The following is a 20,673-nucleotide window of genomic DNA, read 5'->3' as shown; positions in this document are numbered from 1 at the left end:
CACTCACTCGGGCTCGCGCTCATCTCTCTGGACTGGGCTCGCACTCACTCGCGCTTGCGATCACTTCTCCCAACTGGGCTCGCGCTCGCACTCACTAATCTTATCTGGGCTCGCAATCACTCGCGCTCGCGATCACTTCTCCCAACTGAGCTCGCGCTCACTCGGGCTCGCGATCACTTCTGTTAACTGAGCTCGCGCTCACTCGGGCTCGCGATCATTAATCTCAAGTGGGCTCGGGCTCACTCGGGCTCGCGCTTACTTATTTCATTAGGGCTCGGGCTCACTCGGGCTCGCGCTCAATTATTGAGCCTGAGCCCGGTTGAGCGTGAGTGCCAAGCGCACGAGCGTCGGGCTCGCGATCACTTCTCCCAACTGAGCTCGCACTCACTCGCGCTCGCGCTCACTTCTCCCAACTGGGCTCGCGCTCACTCGGGCTCGCGATCACTTCTCCCAACTGAGCTCGCGCTCACTCGGGCTCGCGATCACTAATCTCAAGTGGGCTCGGGCTCACTCGGGCTCGCGCTCACTTATTTCATTGGGGCTCGGGCTCACTCGGGCTCGCGCTCAATTATTGAGCCCGAACCCGGTTGAGCGTGAGTGCCAAGCTCACGAGCGTCGGGCTCGCGAGTTTGGACACCTATGGTGTGTGGTGATCAGTTAGAGTAATGTTACAGTTCGAGCAACGCGCAAAAACATCAAATTCATGTGCAAAATGGAGAAATGTGCTTAGATAGCCTTTAAAACAGCTTACGGTGACAATGCTTTAAGAAAACAGTGTCGGTACCAAGGATGTTATAAATAGAGGATCTGTCCATATGTATAGTCATCCTATTAAATCGATGAAGCCAGAAAACAACCGAGCATCGGCACGTCTGATTGGCTACTCTCGTTTCCGCCATCGTCTGGTATTATTTTCAGTGTGTGTAACACTGGAATTTTATGCTGGGAATTTTTATTTTCCCATTATAATTGTCTTAGAAACTTGGGGTTGTATTATATTCGAAAACATTGTACGTCGATCCCATATAAACATGGGAAAAGACGGAGATAAAGAAGATTGTATTAAGGCCAATATGATACTTGATTTAGAATCGTTAGATTTCAGTTTAGCGTCCCTTTCAACACCAAATCTATTTGAGACGTGACCTACGTACAGCTTACGTTAGATTCGAACCACATGAGCTTTAACCGAAAATCGAACCCGCGAGTGTTCCGCATTGATGGTGCGCACATTAACAAAAAAAGTACTTGATGGCGTGGAAGAAAGTAGAACTAAAGTATTAGTTCTAGCTAGATTGGTTAGCCTTTACGTTTTGTACCTGCTTTATATATGATATTCACATTTAATTCAGATTGTGATACGCGAAAGAAATCAAAAAAAAAGTTGGTTGAAAACATTGTCATCACTTATGACTGACCAAAGTAGCAATTTACATCAATGACTTTGCACATTTTATCAGTTGACTGTTTTTACCTGAGCAGCTTTTTCTGTCCGATCCAAGGCTATATCCATCCCTGCACCTGCATTCATAACTTCCCATCGTGTTGACACACGTGTGATGGCATCCATGTTCCAGTTGGCACTCATCAACATCGAGGCAATTATGAACGTCATTTGGATCCTGGATGAAGCCAGGCAGACAGGAACATTTGTAGGATCCTGGTACATTTTCACATAGGTGAACGCATCCACCGTTTCTTATTCTGCATTCGTTAATATCTGGAAAAAAAAAAAAAACTTTTATCTTTAGCTATCATTACCTATAGAACACATGGAAGCATTTAGTCCTTTATATCTTATTACCTTAATTGCTGTTTAGGCCTATATACAGGGTTATTCAAAAAGAAAGAACAGATTTCAAACATTTATTTCTTCCAAACTACAAAAGATAGAAACATGATTCGAAGGTTACTTGATTAAGAAAAGTTTGCAATTTAAACGGCCCGGATAGAAGTTCCAATCACGGCCGCATTGGCGCTGTTGTTTGTTGTTGTTTGTCTGTAGTGAAATGGCGGCGTTACCACAGGAGAACTCTTTTTGTGTGCTACAATTGGCAAAACTTGAGTCCATTCTTGCAGTTTAGCGAGCATTTCGCCGTCAATTTAATAAACAACAAAGATCTACGACATCGAATTGTTGAAGTTATGAATTCGATAACTAGAGACCATCTGATTCGTGTGTGGCAAGAAATGAGCCACCGTTTTGACATTTGTCGAGTAACACACGGTGCTCATTTTGAATGCACACCATAATTACTAACAATAAATTGTAAACTTTTTTCAATCAAGTAACGTTCGAATCATGTTTCTATCTTTTGTGGTTTGGAAGAAATAAATGTTTGAAATTTGTTCTTTCTTTTTGAATAACCCTGTATTTTTCAGCACAGAAAGAAATGCAAGAGCTCGGGAAAAAAGCGGATTTTTGAATTTAAAAAACGAAGTATTTTCCGTAGCTCTTTGCCTAGAAAATTTTGGTCTTTTTAAAAATATTTCAAGTTAGTGAAGATATAACAGTACGTTCCACCTTGGTGTTCCCATTACAACACGCATACACAAATATTTTTAATTACCGCATCCTGAAACAACACATGATTCGCATTTAGTATGTAACAGTCCAGTTCTGTTGAAAAAGTCAAAATTTACTTTAACTTCCGATACACATTCAAGAAGTAGCTATATCTATTGAGTCTGAGATGCTGGAAAAAGTGTGGCAAGAATTAGACTTATCGGATTGATGTGTGCCGACTTACAAGATACTGATATTGAACATCTTTGACGTGGAACATAAAACGTGCGTAATAATAATAGTAAAGAGAGACTGTTTTTCTTTCATTTAACGTTAAGTTGCATATCATTGTGAAAAATAAATGTTATTAAATTTTGAAATCGGGGAAATCATTTCCAATAGTCCTGTCTATTAAAAAAAAAAAAAAAAATGGCCCTAAGACTGTTTCTTGTGGAACGTCATACTATGTAGTTTTAAATTCACTTGAGAATTTCCAATTTCTACAGTTTGTTTTCCGTTATTTAAATAGCTATCAAACCAAGGCACCGTTGCTATTAGCATTGCACATTTCTCAAGTTTGCATTACAGAAGTTTCTGCGATATTGTGTCAAATGCTTTAGCTAGATATTAAAGTACTCTAATTACTTTTCTATTATCTATGTTTTTACTAAATATTCTGTTAATTGATGTTACTACAAGTATTGTTGTCCATGCGGAACATAGAGACGTGTTGACGGAAAACAATGTTCGGGGGCCACTGCTGATACTATTCTATTTATTGTCATATTATAGACGTATTATTTTGGTCTCCTCCGGGGGGAACTGTCAGAGCTCTTGCGGGGCAGTGCTTTCCCAAAGCAGGAAGAAACACTGCTCCCACACGTCTGACAGAACGTGATAGAAATGGAAATCGATTACATTGAAGGGAATGTAATAGGTGTTCTTCTGTGCATAAAGCCAAATACGAATTATAACAATGTTGTCATTACTTTTTACCTAGCTCTTGCATGTATTTACTTGATGTTTAATTTACAAGGATATTCAAGTATCGAGGTCGGTTAGTCGGTTTGTTTGAGTTTAACGTCTTTCTCAGCACCGATGCTGTATGAGGTCTGGGCCACAACTTAACATACCATCCAAATCATATGAGCTATTAATGCAGGGATGCAAATAAGCCACAAAATTTTACTAGCCCATGAAAAAAGCTACTAGCCTACATCCCACAATAGAAATCATTTACTTACCTTCGGTATGATATTAAATACTCGCTCGCACTGATGAACCACTCGCCCCGAGCGAGTGGGGGAGTGGTTATTTGCATCCCTGTATTAATGGGAATCGAACAACGATTATATGCAAACCATTTAGCTATGCTGCAGCTAAGTGCCGATATCAAGTAAATAATACACCAAAACACCAAATGTATTAAGTGTATATAGGCCTATTACCGCAAAAGCTGGCGACACCTACTGTATATGTGACACAACAAGCGTAGTCGCATCTAGTATATTTATATAAAACAATCTAACACTAGCGTCTTTGTAGCCAATTGTAACTCATGTATTCCAGCTTCAGGTGCTTATCAGCCCCATCGCCATTTTTTAAATAGTTCAGAAATGAAAGATTTATATTATAATTTATTTATGTAATTTTCTAAAGAACACAAAATGCTATTCAGTGAATTAGCCAATGGTTTTAAAGTGGTCTTGATCTTTGCTTAGTTTTGCTCTGAGCCAATAGCATCATGATTGAATTGGAAATTTATTCTTTCAAAATGGAAAACATTGGTAACACAAACTATTCAACTGAGTGGTATTTTCTAAGTACTAGATAATTACGTAGATAAATTACTACTTTAAAAAATGTGAAGGAGTATGGTTGCCACTCATGAGCAACCTAATATCAAAGTTTCACAAAACATAAAATAAATTATTGCCTCAAAGTACCGTTCACCATCTGTCTTGTTTGACTGTCAGTTGCTTATATATGTTAATCAATTTTAGTTACAAATATTAGGATGCTGCAGCTAATATTTATAATACAGACTGGATAAAGTTTGATAAAATCGGACTGAAGTTTCAAGGTTGAACGTTCAAGGGTACGAATTCTCTGGTAACTTCCTGAAGAAAGCCTATATTTAAGTCTTTTGGTTCTAATTTAAATATTTTATGCTATTATCGAACAAAAATATGGATAATAAACGTGTCAATACGGTTTCCTCGTATTAAAACCTTCAAACATTTGGAATAATATAAAAGAAGACGGGGTAAACTTGATATATGATTTACATGACATGCTTTTTTTTTTTTTTTTTTTTTTTTGCACATGGTGGTACAGTACATAGGATTTCTGGCCTAAACAATACTTTGGGAGGATTTTTTAAAAAAATTAACATGGAAGAGGAGAAATGGAAGTTGCAATTATTATAATAAGGTGTCCATAATTCAGAACTCCTTATTGTTAGACATATAACGTTTGGTATTTGGACTTTTGATTTAAACTGTTCTAAGAAAGAAAAAAAAAAAAAACAATTTGTCACAATTTTGAGAAATGTCCTAGTAGAGATTATTACCTTATACATAATTGTTTTTCTTCCTTGTTGCAAGAGACCTAGAAAAATAAACGATGTTCTTTCATGTTCTTTCATGTTTTCTGTAAATTTGTAACTGTAATGTGTCATATAATAATCAAGATATCAGTAGAATTCTATTAGTAGTAAATATCTAATCTTGTGCAAAAGTCTTTCAAAGACTTTACAGTAAGTAATTCTTTGTTTCGCTCTATGTAAATACAACAAATTACGGTTGTATTAAATTTTTGTGTTTTGTGTTGCCGAAGGGACGAGAAGTACATCTTAAAATTCAAGACAAGATGAGAAATATTATAATCCACATCGTATTCGAAACTAGAATCAAGAAGAGACGAGAAAATAATCGAGTTTCATGGACACCACGATTTGACTCCAGTCCCAGATCTCAAACACTATTTTAGTGCTACATGAGTCATAGTGTAGAAAAAAAAACTCAGTTTTACGTCCCACGCCTATCCGGTTAGGCTAAAGGAGACGGTGATTATGAGAAATGAATGAAATGGTTGGAATGAAGAAAGTAGGAGGAAACGAAAGAACTACGAGAAAACGCACGAGCATGATGTTTGTCCACCACAAAGTCCACTTCACGCGAGCTGGGATCGAGTCAGGGACCCCAAGCACCGGAGGTGAACACTGCCACTGAGCCACCGCGGCCCCAGTATAGAAAACTCTAAATTGCTAAAGTAATTGTATCAGCCCAATGAAGAGCATTTATTGTTAAGTATTTGGCAGGTTCTGGGAATAAGAAGGCTTTTATTTAGTTATTTATTTATTTAGGTTTAGGCCTCTAATTGTTTCTTCCACATTTCTCAATCTTCAGCTTCCTCGTTTAACTCCCAATATTTTCTTCTATTTTTCGAATCATTGATCAGTTCTATTCTTCCTGTTCCTTGCCTTCTTCCCATCTTCCTTCTATGGCGGTTTGAAAAAGGTAAATTCTTCACAAGATGTGTCGAATTCAATTTGCCTCCCTACGCTGGATGCTGGCAAAAAGCGTCCTCTTTTCTCTTATCCGTTTTAAAACATCTTCGCTTGTTGCTCTCTCTGTCCATTTTATCATCTCCATCTTCCTGCAACACCACATTTCGAAGCTTTCTAAATATTTCTTCTCTAACTTCCGTAATGTCCAAGTCTCTGGACCATACAGTCCAATGCTCCAGACATAGCACTTGAACAGCTTCTTCCTTAGTCCAATATCAAGCCTGGTAGTTAAGAGTGATCATTTGTTGTTGAATACTTCTTTGGCTATGGCAATTCTTGACCTGACCTCTTTAGTGCACGATGCAGTGAGCGTCCTTCGTCAAACATATTCCAAATATTAGAAATTATCAACCTCTTTAAGTTCTTTTTGATCTTCCTTGGTCTATAAGGACGCGTTTCCACGGGATATTCTTATATCTTTCGATGTTAATTTTAATTCCATATAGTTTTCCAGTATCAACTATTTTGTCAATCGTCTCCTGTAGACCTTCTTCAGTAGGTACACAAGTCAGAATGTATTAAACAGAAAGACTCAACAGTGTTGCCAACTCAATATAAAAGTTATATTTTTTCAAATTGCACTATGTCAGATTATCACACATTTTAAATCAACGTGCCAAATGTAACCTTAAAATACCACGTTTATTATTCAGTGTTACAAACTGAGGATGCTATACTATCACAAACATCCGAAGTTCGGAGGCCGAAGATATGATAAACATTGCTGAAGTTTGTAACATGCTTAAATCGTGTAATTGAGAGAACTTGTTTGTACTTACAGCTACTAAAAGCTATTCCTGTAATGCTATAGAAGAGAAGGGAAACAACAATTATTTTAAATATTTTCCACAAATACGCCATATTTTCAGCAGGATAAGATAGATAGATATAATGCAACATTGTGAGCACATTAACTGCCGTAACTAGGATTGCATTTCAATGATACTTTTTGCTGGTATATTAAATGCCTTAATACCGCGGTTCAGTCCGACGATGGGTGTTGTCGGTGCAAGGAGAGCTAACCTGCTCACTATATAGACGTGGCAATGATCATGGAGCTAGAAAAATGGAACAAACGCCACTCGCAAGCTTTTGCAGAACTGAACACAAACAAAAATGGGCCTATAATTGCTGAACCATGCTTAGCTTTTGAGATCTAGCATGAAATATATCAAAACATTTATTTTTTCTTCCAGACTAGGACTATCGTCATGCGCATGCTTTCTTCGCGTTTTTACCATGTCTTCACTTTTTTCTCCATGTAATGTCAGTCATGATTTTTTTTGTTTGCCATAGCTTATTCACATACAGAATTTCTTTGTGGTCTAAGTAGCAATTTTTAGCATTTTGCCCTCCTGAGATATTACGCCCCAAACATGGTATCAAAATCACAAACTTCAACTTTCGGACCCCCATAAATCTATGGTGCCAGTAGTGTCAAAGGTGTGGATATTTCTACGGACTCTACAAACAATAGTATTCAGCACAAAATTTATGAACCCCCTCCCCCACTCTATGCCATTCCAAATTATAGCCCCTCTAAAAGTGTAATTTTCTGTACTTTTTCTAGTGATTTCTCATGTATTGGTTTACAACAGTGCATATTTATTTAGAACCAATCTCTATTAACTTCAGTCTCTCCTCTAAACATTCGTTTTTGTTTGAAGTTCGTCTGTACGTCCTGAGTAACTATAGTTTTCGTAAACGCTTGCAAGTGCAAAAAATGGCACTCCACCGACAACAAAGATGGCCGCAATTCAGGAACACTTGTACAGACGACAACATGAATAGTGTTATTGATCTCCTCATACACAAGGTTCGTTACACTAAAAGTTTTATAATTTTTAGAGATGGTCGGGCAAACATTTTGCCCATCTTTGGACCACTTCATATGGAATGACCCCCAAATATATTTGTTGTTGCTGTAAGTTACAAACTTCTTTTCACGAGTACAAACATAATTGTCAAAAACAATTACGCTAAACTTTTTATCAAAAACTTTTAAAATAATATTTGTATTTTAATTCTACTGATAAATAAATGTTATTTATTTTGTACTCTTTATTACAAAATAAATACAAATATTATTTAAAAATAGTTAGCAAGGAACACAGACATCATGATAAGTCATCAATTGCCGTTGAGTTCATTTTCTAGTCGCTGCCATAACCTAGATTTTTGGGTAATTCAAATTCTGGTCACACTGTAATTTCTATGGATGGCAACACTGATTATTCTTCCGATTCATATTTTCGGGTGTAGAATAACATTATTTATTACTGAGGTAAGTTATATTTCGTTATCTCTTTTCACTTCCGAAAAACTGGCAAAAGAAAAATTGTTAGCTTTTGAAAAATATTTAGTAAACCCCATAATGGAATATATATTTATGGAATATAAACAAAATCTCCTGCGTCGTTTTTGAGAAAATCGTCCTAAAAAATCATCCTGAGAATAAACTAATTTTCGAATATTTTCAGGAGAAATGACATGTAATACTGTTAGGATATTAATTGAATATTTATTTATGAAATATGAACTAAGTCGTTTGAATCGTTTTGAGAAAATCATTAAACAAAATACTCCATGAATAAACTACCCCTGTAGACTCTCTTTGATCAAATCAATTATGCTTTATTGTCTGGTTATTGACGAAATGTTTATTTATGAAATATGAGTACAATCGTCTGATTCGTTTTGGAGAAAATCGAAAAATACTACCCTCATGAATAAACCACCCGTCGCGTCGTACATTTTACCAGGGCAAATGACTTATGATATGCTATCAGGGTATTACTGAAGTATTTGTTTCTGAAATATGAACAAAAATCACCTGATCTTTTAAAAATATCGTCCGAAAACTCATTCCTAAGAATAAATTATCACTCTCATATTTTTCAGAACAAGTGATTTAGGACATATTGTCCGGTTATTAATAAAATATAAACAAAATCGCCGGAATAGGTTCTGAGAAAATCGTCCGGAAAAACTCAGCCAAGAATAAACTAATCCTCGTAGATCTTTTTTCAGGATGAGTGAGCTATTCTCGGTTTATTAATGGAATATTTATTTATGAAATATAAACAAAATCATCTGAATCATTTTGCAGAAAATCATGCGAAAACAACTCAACCTCCAGAATGAACTGTCTCTTCTCGAATTCTACGAGAGAAATAATTTATATATCACAATGTGGAGTTGGTCTTGAAAACTTGATTTATGAACTATGAACAAAATCGTTTGTCATAATTTAAAAAAAAAAAGAAAGAAAAGAAAGAAAATCGCAATGTTTAATTTCCCCTTAAGTAAACTAATCTTAGTTTTAAAGGTGGGAAAATTCCAAACCTTCCTGGGGAATATCATAAAAAGTTTAAGTGTTTGAGTGAGGGTGCGGTGGCTCAATGGTAGAGCGTTCACCTCCGGTACTTAGGGTCTCTCGTTCGATCCTAGCTTGCGCCGTGTGGACTTTGTGGTGGACAAACATCGTGCTCGTGGGTTTTGTTGGGGTTCTCCCGTTTCCTACCACTTTCTTCTTTCCACCATGTCATTCATTTGTCATCATCACCGTCTCCTTTAGCCTAACCGGCATAAGCATGGGACGCAAAATTGAAAGATCCCATTATAAGTTTTTGAGATACGTTGAACGGCATGGCCTTTAGGGGAGTGAACATCAGTACGATCGGACGAACAAATAGTAAGATGTCGAAAATTAACTTCTTTGGTATGTACGAAAAATGAAACGTCTGAATCCGTTGAAATCGAATATCATATTATTCACGATCACCATACTTTCTTATCTCTTTTCATCACTCGAAAGTAAACATGTTCGTAGACTAATGTTTTATCCCAAACATGATTTAGTGAAAATTTAATAGTGTTAGTATAACTGTTCTGAAAATGTAGAAGATAAACCTAGTGAAACAAAGTTATTAGAATTTACAAATGAACTAAAACATCCAACTTTTTGTAGTTAAAGACTTCGTTTATGTAGGAGTCTACGGGAAAGATGTGTATCTGTCTACAGTAGGTACAGTACGTACATAGCATTTACTGAGGCCGTTAAAACTGGAACGGGAGATGGTTGAAAACGTTATTAGTACTATCCGAGATAAGTTTTAATTGATTTTAATTTGCAATTGCATAGACGATAATCCATGGAACAACTGTTTCTAAAATATTAAAGTTCACGGAATAAATCAAGGCCTGAAATGTGTTTTCCCTTTTATCTGTTAGTAACAGTTCTAAAGTTATGTACACGCTAACAAATTATTTTACTTATCGTTACAAATTTATGAAAATCACACAAACGAGAAAAAAACTTTTATTATGTGCTCTTATTAATTCAAACTGTTCATGCAGCTAATTTCTTACATAATTTGAAACTTCATAACAAAAAAATTGAACGTTTTTTTTCTTTTCTTTCTTATCGCAGTATGAAATGAACAAGAATTAAAAAAACTCTTGGATTCAGGGACAGAAAACAACTTTGAACATTACTGTGCTTTCAATGTAAATTCCCGCCATTATCATACTCTTAGCCTCTCGAGTAATTTAGCAAAATATCATATTTTTGTAACATCTCTAATATTTTGTCTCTTATTCGTTTTCCTGTGCTATCGTGTATGTTAGTAAATTGCAGAAAATGTTCGTTTATTTCTACGTAATTATTATTTGTTTTGATCTATAAGATCACATTTCATTAGCAAAAAGCGCTGTCTGGCGCCCATAGATTGTGTCCAGTGTGCTATAGACTTTAGTTGGTCCTGCCTATAGAATTATTTAACTTAATTATAAATACCTTATTCAGCACAAAGAATTCAAGTTGTTCCACTTCGTATTTCCAAAAATCCTTCCTTAGTGGTATTTTACGTCACAAGTCCTTTGTACAGGATGGTCGGGAAGTAGGCATACCTCCTTTAGTTTCAACAGTACAGTGTTACTTATGGTAGAATGTTTGTACACAGTTACCTTGAAGTCTTAAGAGTAATAAACATCGGTATGATCACCATTCATGTCGTAACACAGCTTAATTCTGCGTCTGATGTTTTGCGGAGATACTCCGGAGTCACGAGGGTGAAGGCGTGTTCCATAGCTGCTCATAATTCCTGCGTTGTCTGATATCGAGTGTTTCTTACTTGTTGCTTTATGAAACCCCAGAGAGCATTGTCTGGTGTTGTCAGATCGGGACTTCTTGGACGCCAGGCAAAGGGAACTGGTGAAGATGCACAACCTCTTCCAATCCAGCGGCCAGGAAACGTCTGATTCAGGTAATGAACAGATTCAATTCAGGTAGAAAACAAATGAACATGGATAGCAATTTTGCCAGACAATGCCAAGCAATGTTACCAAACAAATGTGGGTAAAACCTAAAACCGTCAGAAAACACCAATTAGGGGTACGCCCACTTCCGGACCACGCTGTATTGTCTAAATTTTAAGTTTCTCGCTTAAGCAATTTGCACCGTATCCATCACTTCTAATTTCTTTCTTGTTAAGAAATCGAAAAACGAAGAAACATTGAAAATGGGTTGTTACTGTAGAACTTTCTTCATAGCAATTTGAAAATTGTACAACGAGTCTGGTGCGTTTATCTGGTTATCGAGTCGCAAGCCAGTCTGGTTCATTCTACTGACAATAACGTATGGACCATGAATCTAAAGAAATTAGGGAGCGAGTATCAGCTTCCTAAATTAAATTATTTTTTACGTCTTTGATTCTAAATGTGACTATTACCGTAAAATATCTTTACCTCCATACTTATTAACATATTTCAATGAAACTTGGTAAATATGTAATATAGGAGTAATATAGGATACGTAGAACTTTTCGAACTACATTTTCCTAAACCCCGATGGGAAAGCCCAAACTTATATATACATATATATACATATATATATATATATATATATATATATATATATATATATATATATATATATATACATATATATATATATATATATATACATATATATATATATATATATATATATATATATATATATATATATATATATATATATATATATATATATATATATATATATATATATTCACAAACACTTTCCTAACTTCTCCCGAGTTTATGAAATGTCATAAGCATGTGTTGTCATTTGAAAGCCTAATTCATTGTATAGACGATGACATTCGACCAATGAATGTAACGTAGTTAAGCTACGAGAAGCATATTTCTTAAGTGAAAACGTATAACTTTAAAAGTTCCGTGGTTTTAATAGGGTTGATATCATTAAAACTAGGAATTTTAAAGCTTACTTTAATTTATTTTTGCTATTAGAATGCTTAAAGTAGTTTGTCTTGTGAAGGAAACATTAAATAAAGCTCCTAATTTTGTTTTGGTTGTACCTTTTTTCAATGTAAGCACTTTTTGCTAATGACATCACGTTTTTGCACTTTTTAAAATTTCTTGGTTTCTTCGTCGCATTTTATTCCTGTAATTCAAGAAGGAACACCGAATGTGTGCAGCATCATATTACTTTTGCTTCAGAACAATCCTGTTAGGCGAAAGTTATTAAATAGGAAGTAATCACAGCTATCATTAATCTATATTGTTGAGTGTTTTTCTATATACAAATATTTACTTAGTGACTGGAGATGTAGCTTCACTGAGAAAACCATGGAATGTTAAATGTTATCTGTTTTAACCCTTTCAGACCTGATTTTTGTTTTCTCTCCGATTTTATTTTTATTTTCTCTTATTATTCTTTTTGACAACTAATGAAATACAACTGTAAATTTGTTTGAGGGTGCCATATTTAGAGAATTATGGATGAAACATTTTGCGTGCACTAGGGTTGAAATACAAAATCGCATTAATCGAAAACGTCATTGTGATCTACATAGTTTAGAAACTCAAAACACATCACTGAAACAGAAGGAGAATTTATTGCAAATAGTTTGTTTCGCCAAGAATAAAACAGCTTACGTGGCTGAGCATTGTCCATCGTGATAGCCCCTGCAAGTATTCTACAAGAAATGTGCGTTTCTTCCTGAAAACAGATGAAAGCACCAGAGAAATAGCGGAAAGTGATTTATACAAGATTTAGAAAGAATACTGACATGCAAACCCAGCCATTTTGGATCCTTCAAAGTAATTATATTAATCTTAAAATATGATGTACACAAATGTTACCACCAGATTCGAAAGGGTTAATTGTTTTCTGGACTGTGACTTCAATAACATTGTGTTGTGGATTTCTTCACCAATGAGTGAATCTTGAGCCTTTTATATATAATTAGTTTTGGGATTATTTTATGAATATTTGCGTTTGAAATCTGAATCTTTCTGCCAAAATTTTGTACGTTTTTACCCGAAAATTTGTACCAAAGTTCCTAGCTCTAATTATAATATTATTGAATCTCACACGAGACACTACATTGTAATTCGTCAACATGTCGTGGTATCACAGTAACCTACAACTAATTCATTGTAATTTTAATCAACAGTCTTGTAGTGTAGAATTGTGCTGTACATACCTGAACAATTTCTCCCGTTTCCTTCCCAACCTCTTTTACAGACACATCTGTAGGATTTCCTTGTTGGTCTACACACTGCATTTGGATCACAATCATTTTGACCAGCCAAGCATTGATCTGGAAAAGCAACACGAGATAAAAGTGATTCAGCAAGAACAAATAAAGCACAAAAAAGAAAATAATATATTTTCATATGTGTATCTCTTGTTATACTGTGAATCCTTGTGTAGTTCGAAAGTTAACGAGTCAAGTCACAACGCATCCTTCCTTTAAATGAGAAAGAAAAATAATGAAGTGGTAATCAAACTGGTATTAGTGAATGATGGGTTTCTTTGTTTTTTAGTGTTCCTTTTCAACATCGAGGATATATGAGACGTGGACCGTGAATGTAAGGTGGAATTCGAACCACTTAATGCGTTTAATTTTTTTAATGTTTTCTCGCTAGGAATCGAACCCGAAACCACGTGCATCACACATTGAATGCGTTTGTATAATAATGAGATCATAAAGAATGTTATTTACTATAATAATACCACCTAAATAATATTTCTTTCCATTATCAGATATTAAGCCCGTAATCATATGTACTAGAAATACGTGTTAATTACTGCCATCCCAACAGGTCTAGTGCAGTCTTTAAAAAATACCGGACATTCTCCGGTGAAAAGCTAGCAATCGGGGATGCCACGTTTTTACCAAAACATTTGCAGTAATTTCTTCGTATGAAAACAGGCTGTAATTGTATAAATAGCACGAAAAAGATTATGTTTTTCTTATTTAGGATGAGATCCACAAAAGCTCCTTACTAGCGGAAACGTTCTCCAGTTGTTCTAAGAGCAGTCTTAGGACGACCACGAGTTAATACTAAAAGTATTTATTAACTCATGAAATTGTTTTACGATTAATCCAGAGAAAGTAATAACAATATTTTTTAAAGTTATTTTCTTCGTTATAACTTAATAAGCATTCACTTACTAGAAATATGTTAACAATTTCAAACATCTCAAAATAGCATTTGTCAAATGTTGGGTTGAAATTTTACCTGAAAATTCCATTTTGGTAAAAAATAAATAAATAAATAAATCTGTAGAATTTACAGAATTTTCTCTGCGAAACACCTGAATTTTTAAGAATGTGGTTAGAATACATGGTCCAGTGATATCCGGATGGGAGGTTATTAAAACTTGAACATATTCCGGTGGCTCGGATTCCACCTTGAACTATTGATCCGGTCCATGTATCATATAGCTTTTTGTGCTGAAAAAAACGTTAAATCCCAACCCAACAAAGCAATATACGGTATATCAAAGAATACTTATGAATTTTAAGTACAGATGATACAGTAGGATTTTAAAATGAAAACGGGCTATGAAAATAATGAAATTTTACTTTTAAAAAGCGGATAGCCATATCTAAAAATGTTTAAATTTTCTCAGATGTGCTTATCGTTCCTAAAGACCCAAACTTATCATTCCTGCCTCAAATTTATTATTCTGCACCCCCAAATGTACTTTTCTCCCCCAAATTTACCATTCTTCAGGTTAATCGTAACATTTTCTATGTGAAATTACGTCACTCTCACATAATCTCATGGGCACAACCTGAATCCTAAAATCCGCCAGTGGCCACCCTTGATTTTTTTTTATCGCTCCTGTGTTCGTTTCTCATAAAATATTGAGTTTCGTCGGATATTTTGTTTGTTATTTGTAAATAAATAAATAAATAAATAAATAAATAAAAATAAAGACGAGAGCGTTGTATTTGCGAATTTGGTAATTTAATATTGCGTTCACGGTACTAAATATACAAAAAATTCTGTTTAGAATGAGTTTTTATTTAATGTATGATTTACATGTTTATTTACTGGGCTGCAACATTTCTAGCGTCCCGTTTTTCAAATTCTTCAATATATTTTATTTTGTGAGTTTAAATAGTAATTCATTTCCTGATTTGATTTGTACAGTAGTCCTCTATTGATTTTAGCAAGTCTTCACTATCAGTACATCGTGTAAACGTTTAACAAGAATTACAGTTTGGCATGTATCTTTAAGTATGAAAATTTATCCCAACTTTGGAAAGTTAATAATTCGCGAACAAAAGATCTGTGGAACAAAATATTTTACATGCTTACCAAACAATTTAAGGGCTACCTACATGTCTCGTTTGATAGAGATCTGATGAGTTCTGTAGATTCCTCGTTTGGAGTTTAGCATCCTTTTTCAGCACCTAGGCTATATGAGACATGGGTCCATAGCAAAAGACGGGATCCAAACGACATCAGATTTCCCCAGAAATCGAACTCGGGTCTTCCGTTCCGAAGCCATACGCCATGTAGCCACGACGGAGCTCCATGTACAAGGGCTATTTTTTAAACTTTCAGGAAGATACGAGAGGAGAAGTACCGGATGACAAAACCGGGATGATAAAATAGGGATAAGACAAAATTATTCATTGGACGTCGCTCACTCCTCACAGCGAAAAAAGACGGCCGTTCAACCATTGTGGAATAGCGGGTGTAAAAACACATCAAGTACCGTTGAAGCGCCCGCCAAATGTAAACTACGTGATGCAATTCGACAGCTGATGTTAAAATTTCACGGAATTCAGTATAGACAAAGAATCTACATCTTTCTCGAAATACATGAATAAAGTGTTGAATAAGGTCTCCTGGCGCCAAAGATTTTCACCCTTGGCCGCTCTAATCCTATATGGTACATCAGTAAGTCTTTTAAATACTCTGCAGCACTCTAGATGAAGTCATCACTTATTGAATTCCTGCTGTAATTCTTACTAATTCGATGATGAATACAGCGGCTGTATTATACCCTTTACAATGGAGAAATCGAATCACATCACTTCAGACTTGGCGGGAACTTCGATTGCACTCGATAGCACTCGATTTTTGCGCTTGCTATTCTACAAGGTTTAACAACAATCTCTGCTATCGGTGTGAGGGACACCAAATGAACAGTTTTATCTAATCATCGCTTCATCATTGCACATGCTTCTCCTCTAATAGCTTAATGCATGTTGAAAGAAAAATAGCCCTCGTAGATCACATAAGAAACAATTTCTTCAGTCCAAACCTTAATTTTGATTACCCACACCTCGGGAATTATAGTCTGCACAGAAAAATATTTTGCATACTTACTGAGCAAGTAAGGTCATACGTTTAGTTTGACCAAGATAGGATAAGTTCCGTACGCCTGATACGATGCAATAATACTGACTTTGTCACTTCCCAGGCCATGTGAGTTTGTGCTGAATATAAGTGTCGGTGAATTTTCTCTAGTTCTCCTGTTTTCACCCACATTTTCAGTCCTCCAATTATTTCAAATTATTCACTTTCATTATTCACCGTCTCTAACCTAACCTATAGTCCTGAGAAATAAAACTAGAAATTGTCATTGATTTTCCTTTAGGGCGAAAAAAGAAAAAAGTTAAATTTCCTAAATTCTTCTGAAATTACCATATTCATTGTCTTCTTGCACAAACTTCATATTAATAAACCAAAGCCACTTGGCGTAGTAGTCCTTTGTGGGTCTGAGTCGCTCCAACGCCATCTGTAAGCGACTGCCTGAACTACGTCCAGCCTACGCGTAGTCAGCACGCTACGTCGCCCTGTCTCTAACAGACGTACCAGAAGTTTTCTAGACCTGCCCGTCACGTATTTATATGACTCCTCAGTTTGCATCACGATTCTGGGTGTACAATTGGGAAGTACCAGCTTCGAATCTAACCTGGAGTCACGCGGGCATGAATCCAACCTTCGAATCACTAGATTAAGGTATTCCTACGAACTTAATATTGATGAACATTGTTTGTTACGCAGGTTGTTTATCAGTGCCAACAGTGGTCTTTCACATGGCAAGCAAAATATATTTCCTTCCCAATACGGCGATTGGATTAAGCTCTGGTCAGACAAAGCATCGTAGGTGCACTATCTTTTGTAGAAAGAAAATGTACAGTTGAAATAGACCTACCATATAACTATCACAGGATTATAGTTATCATAGCTTCCCTGTCTCACTTTTATATTATTATTATTATTATTATTATTATTATTATTATTATTATTATTATTATTATTATTATTATTATTATTATTATTATTATTATTATTATTATTATTATTATTATTATTTGTCACGGTGTCAGTTGACAACACTCTTTAACCTAAGAAGTCTGAGCAGCAAGTTCTCAAGAAACCTCACATGCAATAGCGTAGATACGGCAAATTAAGTGGGAAAAAAGCGCAATGAGCTCTTATTAACTTGCCAATCATAAAGATATAACATTTAGAAAACAGAAAAGGCCTACTAACATCGGGTTGATGTCCTATTATATTGCAACTTTCAAATTATTAATTGCATGTTCGATTATAATTAATGAGACCGTTAACGCTCTTGTCTTCGGTGCGAGCGGTCCCGGGTTCGATTCCCGATAGAAAAGTGTAAAACGCTTTTTCAGGCCAGCCACCCTGAATGAGGTTTTTCTGGGTTTTCCTCATTCCCACCAGGCAAATGCCGGAGCGGTACCTAACTTATAGGTCCTAGGCCGCTTCCTTCCTTTCCTCCCTTTCCCCGGATTGTGTGCTCGCCAAGGGACGTCATCCCTCAAACGTGACGGGCTAAATGGCCTTAGATGCCGACAGCCTAGAAATCTAAATCCTAATTAATAAGAGTAGTAACCAGTAGTAGTGTCATATGTACACAACGTGAAGGAGTTTTGTTTGCATGTTGTAGTATTTTCTCAATTAGTACCGTCAACCGGGGCTACTTAGAACACCGGGGCTATTATGAACAAAAAGTTGGAAAATGTTTGCAATGTCCATAAATCATACAAAAGTTGCAACAATTTGCTTCGATTATACATGTTCATATTGCCTAGTTCTTCTACTTTACTTTTATATGTAAAATGGGGCAATACAATTGAAAGAAAAAAATACAAAAAATATTTAATGGACCCATGTTTTTGAGTAAAAATTTATGCCCACCCAAACTCTTCACTGTGGAGACCTGGGTTTTATATTTGTGGAGCTTTAGTATTTTTTAAATGAGACTTTGTTATGTTGTTGTAAGTTTTCCATATACATAAAAAATTAAAGAAATAAAATATGACGATGAAATATATATATATATATATATATATATATATATATATATATATATATATATATATATATATATATATATATATATATATATATATTTTTTTTTTTTTTTTTTTTTTTTTTGCACATTTTTGTAAAAAACTGGGGCTACTTTGAACATGTCTCTTTGAGCATGTTAGAAGAGCTCCGCACCAAAAAACACCATTGAGAAGGAAAAAGTCCAAAACCAATGTCACACCAGGTAAAAGTGTCAGTGTAGATGAGATTCGAAAAAATGATCCTGTTCCTAGTACAAGTTCGCAAGTTATCAGTACGAAGTCACCAACATCCGCATATACCCATACCAGCAATAAAAGGAAGCCAGCACTGCAAGAGACAGACAAACCAGAAATATGTGGCAAGAAAGTGCAGAAAAGAAAACGAAGGAACAATTCAGAAACATGCTGATCTATCCAGCAGTGGTATTCCGTATTATAATGATTCTGTCATGAATGCAAGCTTTGGTGTTTCTGATTTAGAAGAACAGGATGAAGAGGTTGCTCTACCCAAGGAAAGACCAACGATAAATACTGGTGCGTGGGTTGTAGTGCAATATGCATCCAAAAGGGAAATTTTCCATTACTTTGTTGGCCAAGTGATTCAATGTTATGAAAAAGGAGCTGAGGTTAAGTTCCTCCGAAAGAAGTGTCACAATGAATTTTATTGGCCAGTTCGAGATGACTTTGATAATGTGACATACGCCGACATAGTGTTGACACTTCCTGAGCCAAAGTTCGCGAGGATCGGCATCTTTTCCTTTGAAAAAGACCTGATTGGACGGTACGCTATCACAGACTAGAGCTACATGCAAGTGAGTCACAAGAACGTAAATATAAATTTAGTTTCATAGTTTCACGTTCATTTAAGGACACGAGAACGGGCAGCAAATTGCCGTTTTTTTCACGGTTTGGAACAATTTTTAAGTGTGATTTTTCAATGTATTATGGGAAATTTTGGACATTCCATACTTGGAGGTATATCAACAGCCATAAACGAACAGTTTTATTATTCTCATGGATGTTTGGAAGGATTTATGCATGGAAGAGCAAATTCAAGTTTTCTAGGTGAGTTGTCTTAAATTTTCGTATTTTAAAAATAGTAATCATTATCATATCTCAGGTTAAATTATACCTACGTGTTCAGTGAAACCCCAGCTATTTTTCTGTGTCACAATGAATCCCCCGAACTCCATGGCAAACAAGCTATAAGCAGTTGAAATTGTTGTTCATAGTAGCCCCGAACCCGAGGCTAGTTTGAACACTCAGAAAAAAAATATCAGACGAAACTGGTTACACCTGATTTTTTGTAAACCACATTTTTCGGTAGCTATAAACCATGCACATATTTGTAGAGTGAAAAATATTAAATTTTCCTTTTAGTTTTTAAATGAGTACAAAAATACTGAAAATTTGTATCAAAGTAGCCCGGTTGGCGGTATTAAAGACATAAGTGCTAACAGATTTATACTATTTACAGTTTTAGCAAAGAGATTAGAATGGAGATTGCACATATTCTTGGGATGCTTAATTGATTTCAGAAAACCGCTCCTCAGTACCTATGCAGTACCATTTCTACTCTGTAACGATCAACATTAAAACCGAAAGTGGTTCGTTTCTGAGACAGACAGTTGGGTTTATCGTCTCTTTCAGCAGCGAGGCTATATGAGACGTGGACCTACCGATTAACGGGAATCCAAGCCACATGAGCTCAAGCCGGAATCGAACCCAGGTCTCCCACGCCAAAAGAAAGGCGCGTGCACTAATCGCTTAGTTACGAGGAAGCTAAGTTGTGATTGGTTTCTGCCACTTTCGATTTGAAAAGAGAGTGAAGAGAGAAAATAGTACACATTACTACAGCGCTTAATCGATTTAAAAAAAACAACAAAAAAACATACACTTCTAGTTATCTCTTACCGTATTTGCTGTAAGTAGATCAATACTCAAACCGGAAA

General features: G+C 35.7%; 1 protein-coding gene across 3 annotated transcripts in view; it reads right to left on the bottom strand.

Moving 5' to 3' along the window:
* Window positions 1–20,673, bottom strand: part of LOC145670263 (signal peptide, CUB and EGF-like domain-containing protein 3) — a 372,945-nt gene that overhangs the window by 100,766 nt on the left and 251,506 nt on the right. For all 3 annotated transcript variants that reach the window (XM_081738684.1, XM_081738683.1, XM_081738685.1), the window contains 2 exons: window positions 13,571–13,687; window positions 1,475–1,720 (listed from right to left, as the gene is read on the bottom strand). In XM_081738684.1, the coding sequence (XP_081594810.1) occupies window positions 1,475–1,720; window positions 13,571–13,687 (363 nt within the window). The remainder of the gene's footprint in view (window positions 1–1,474; window positions 1,721–13,570; window positions 13,688–20,673) is intronic.

This window comes from Thermobia domestica, chromosome 14 (genome assembly GCF_964235325.1).
Source record: "Thermobia domestica chromosome 14, izTheDome1.hap1.1, whole genome shotgun sequence".
In the NCBI taxonomy this organism is placed as follows: Eukaryota; Metazoa; Arthropoda; class Insecta; order Zygentoma; family Lepismatidae; genus Thermobia; species Thermobia domestica.
This window is presented reverse-complemented; position numbering and strand designations above follow the sequence as displayed.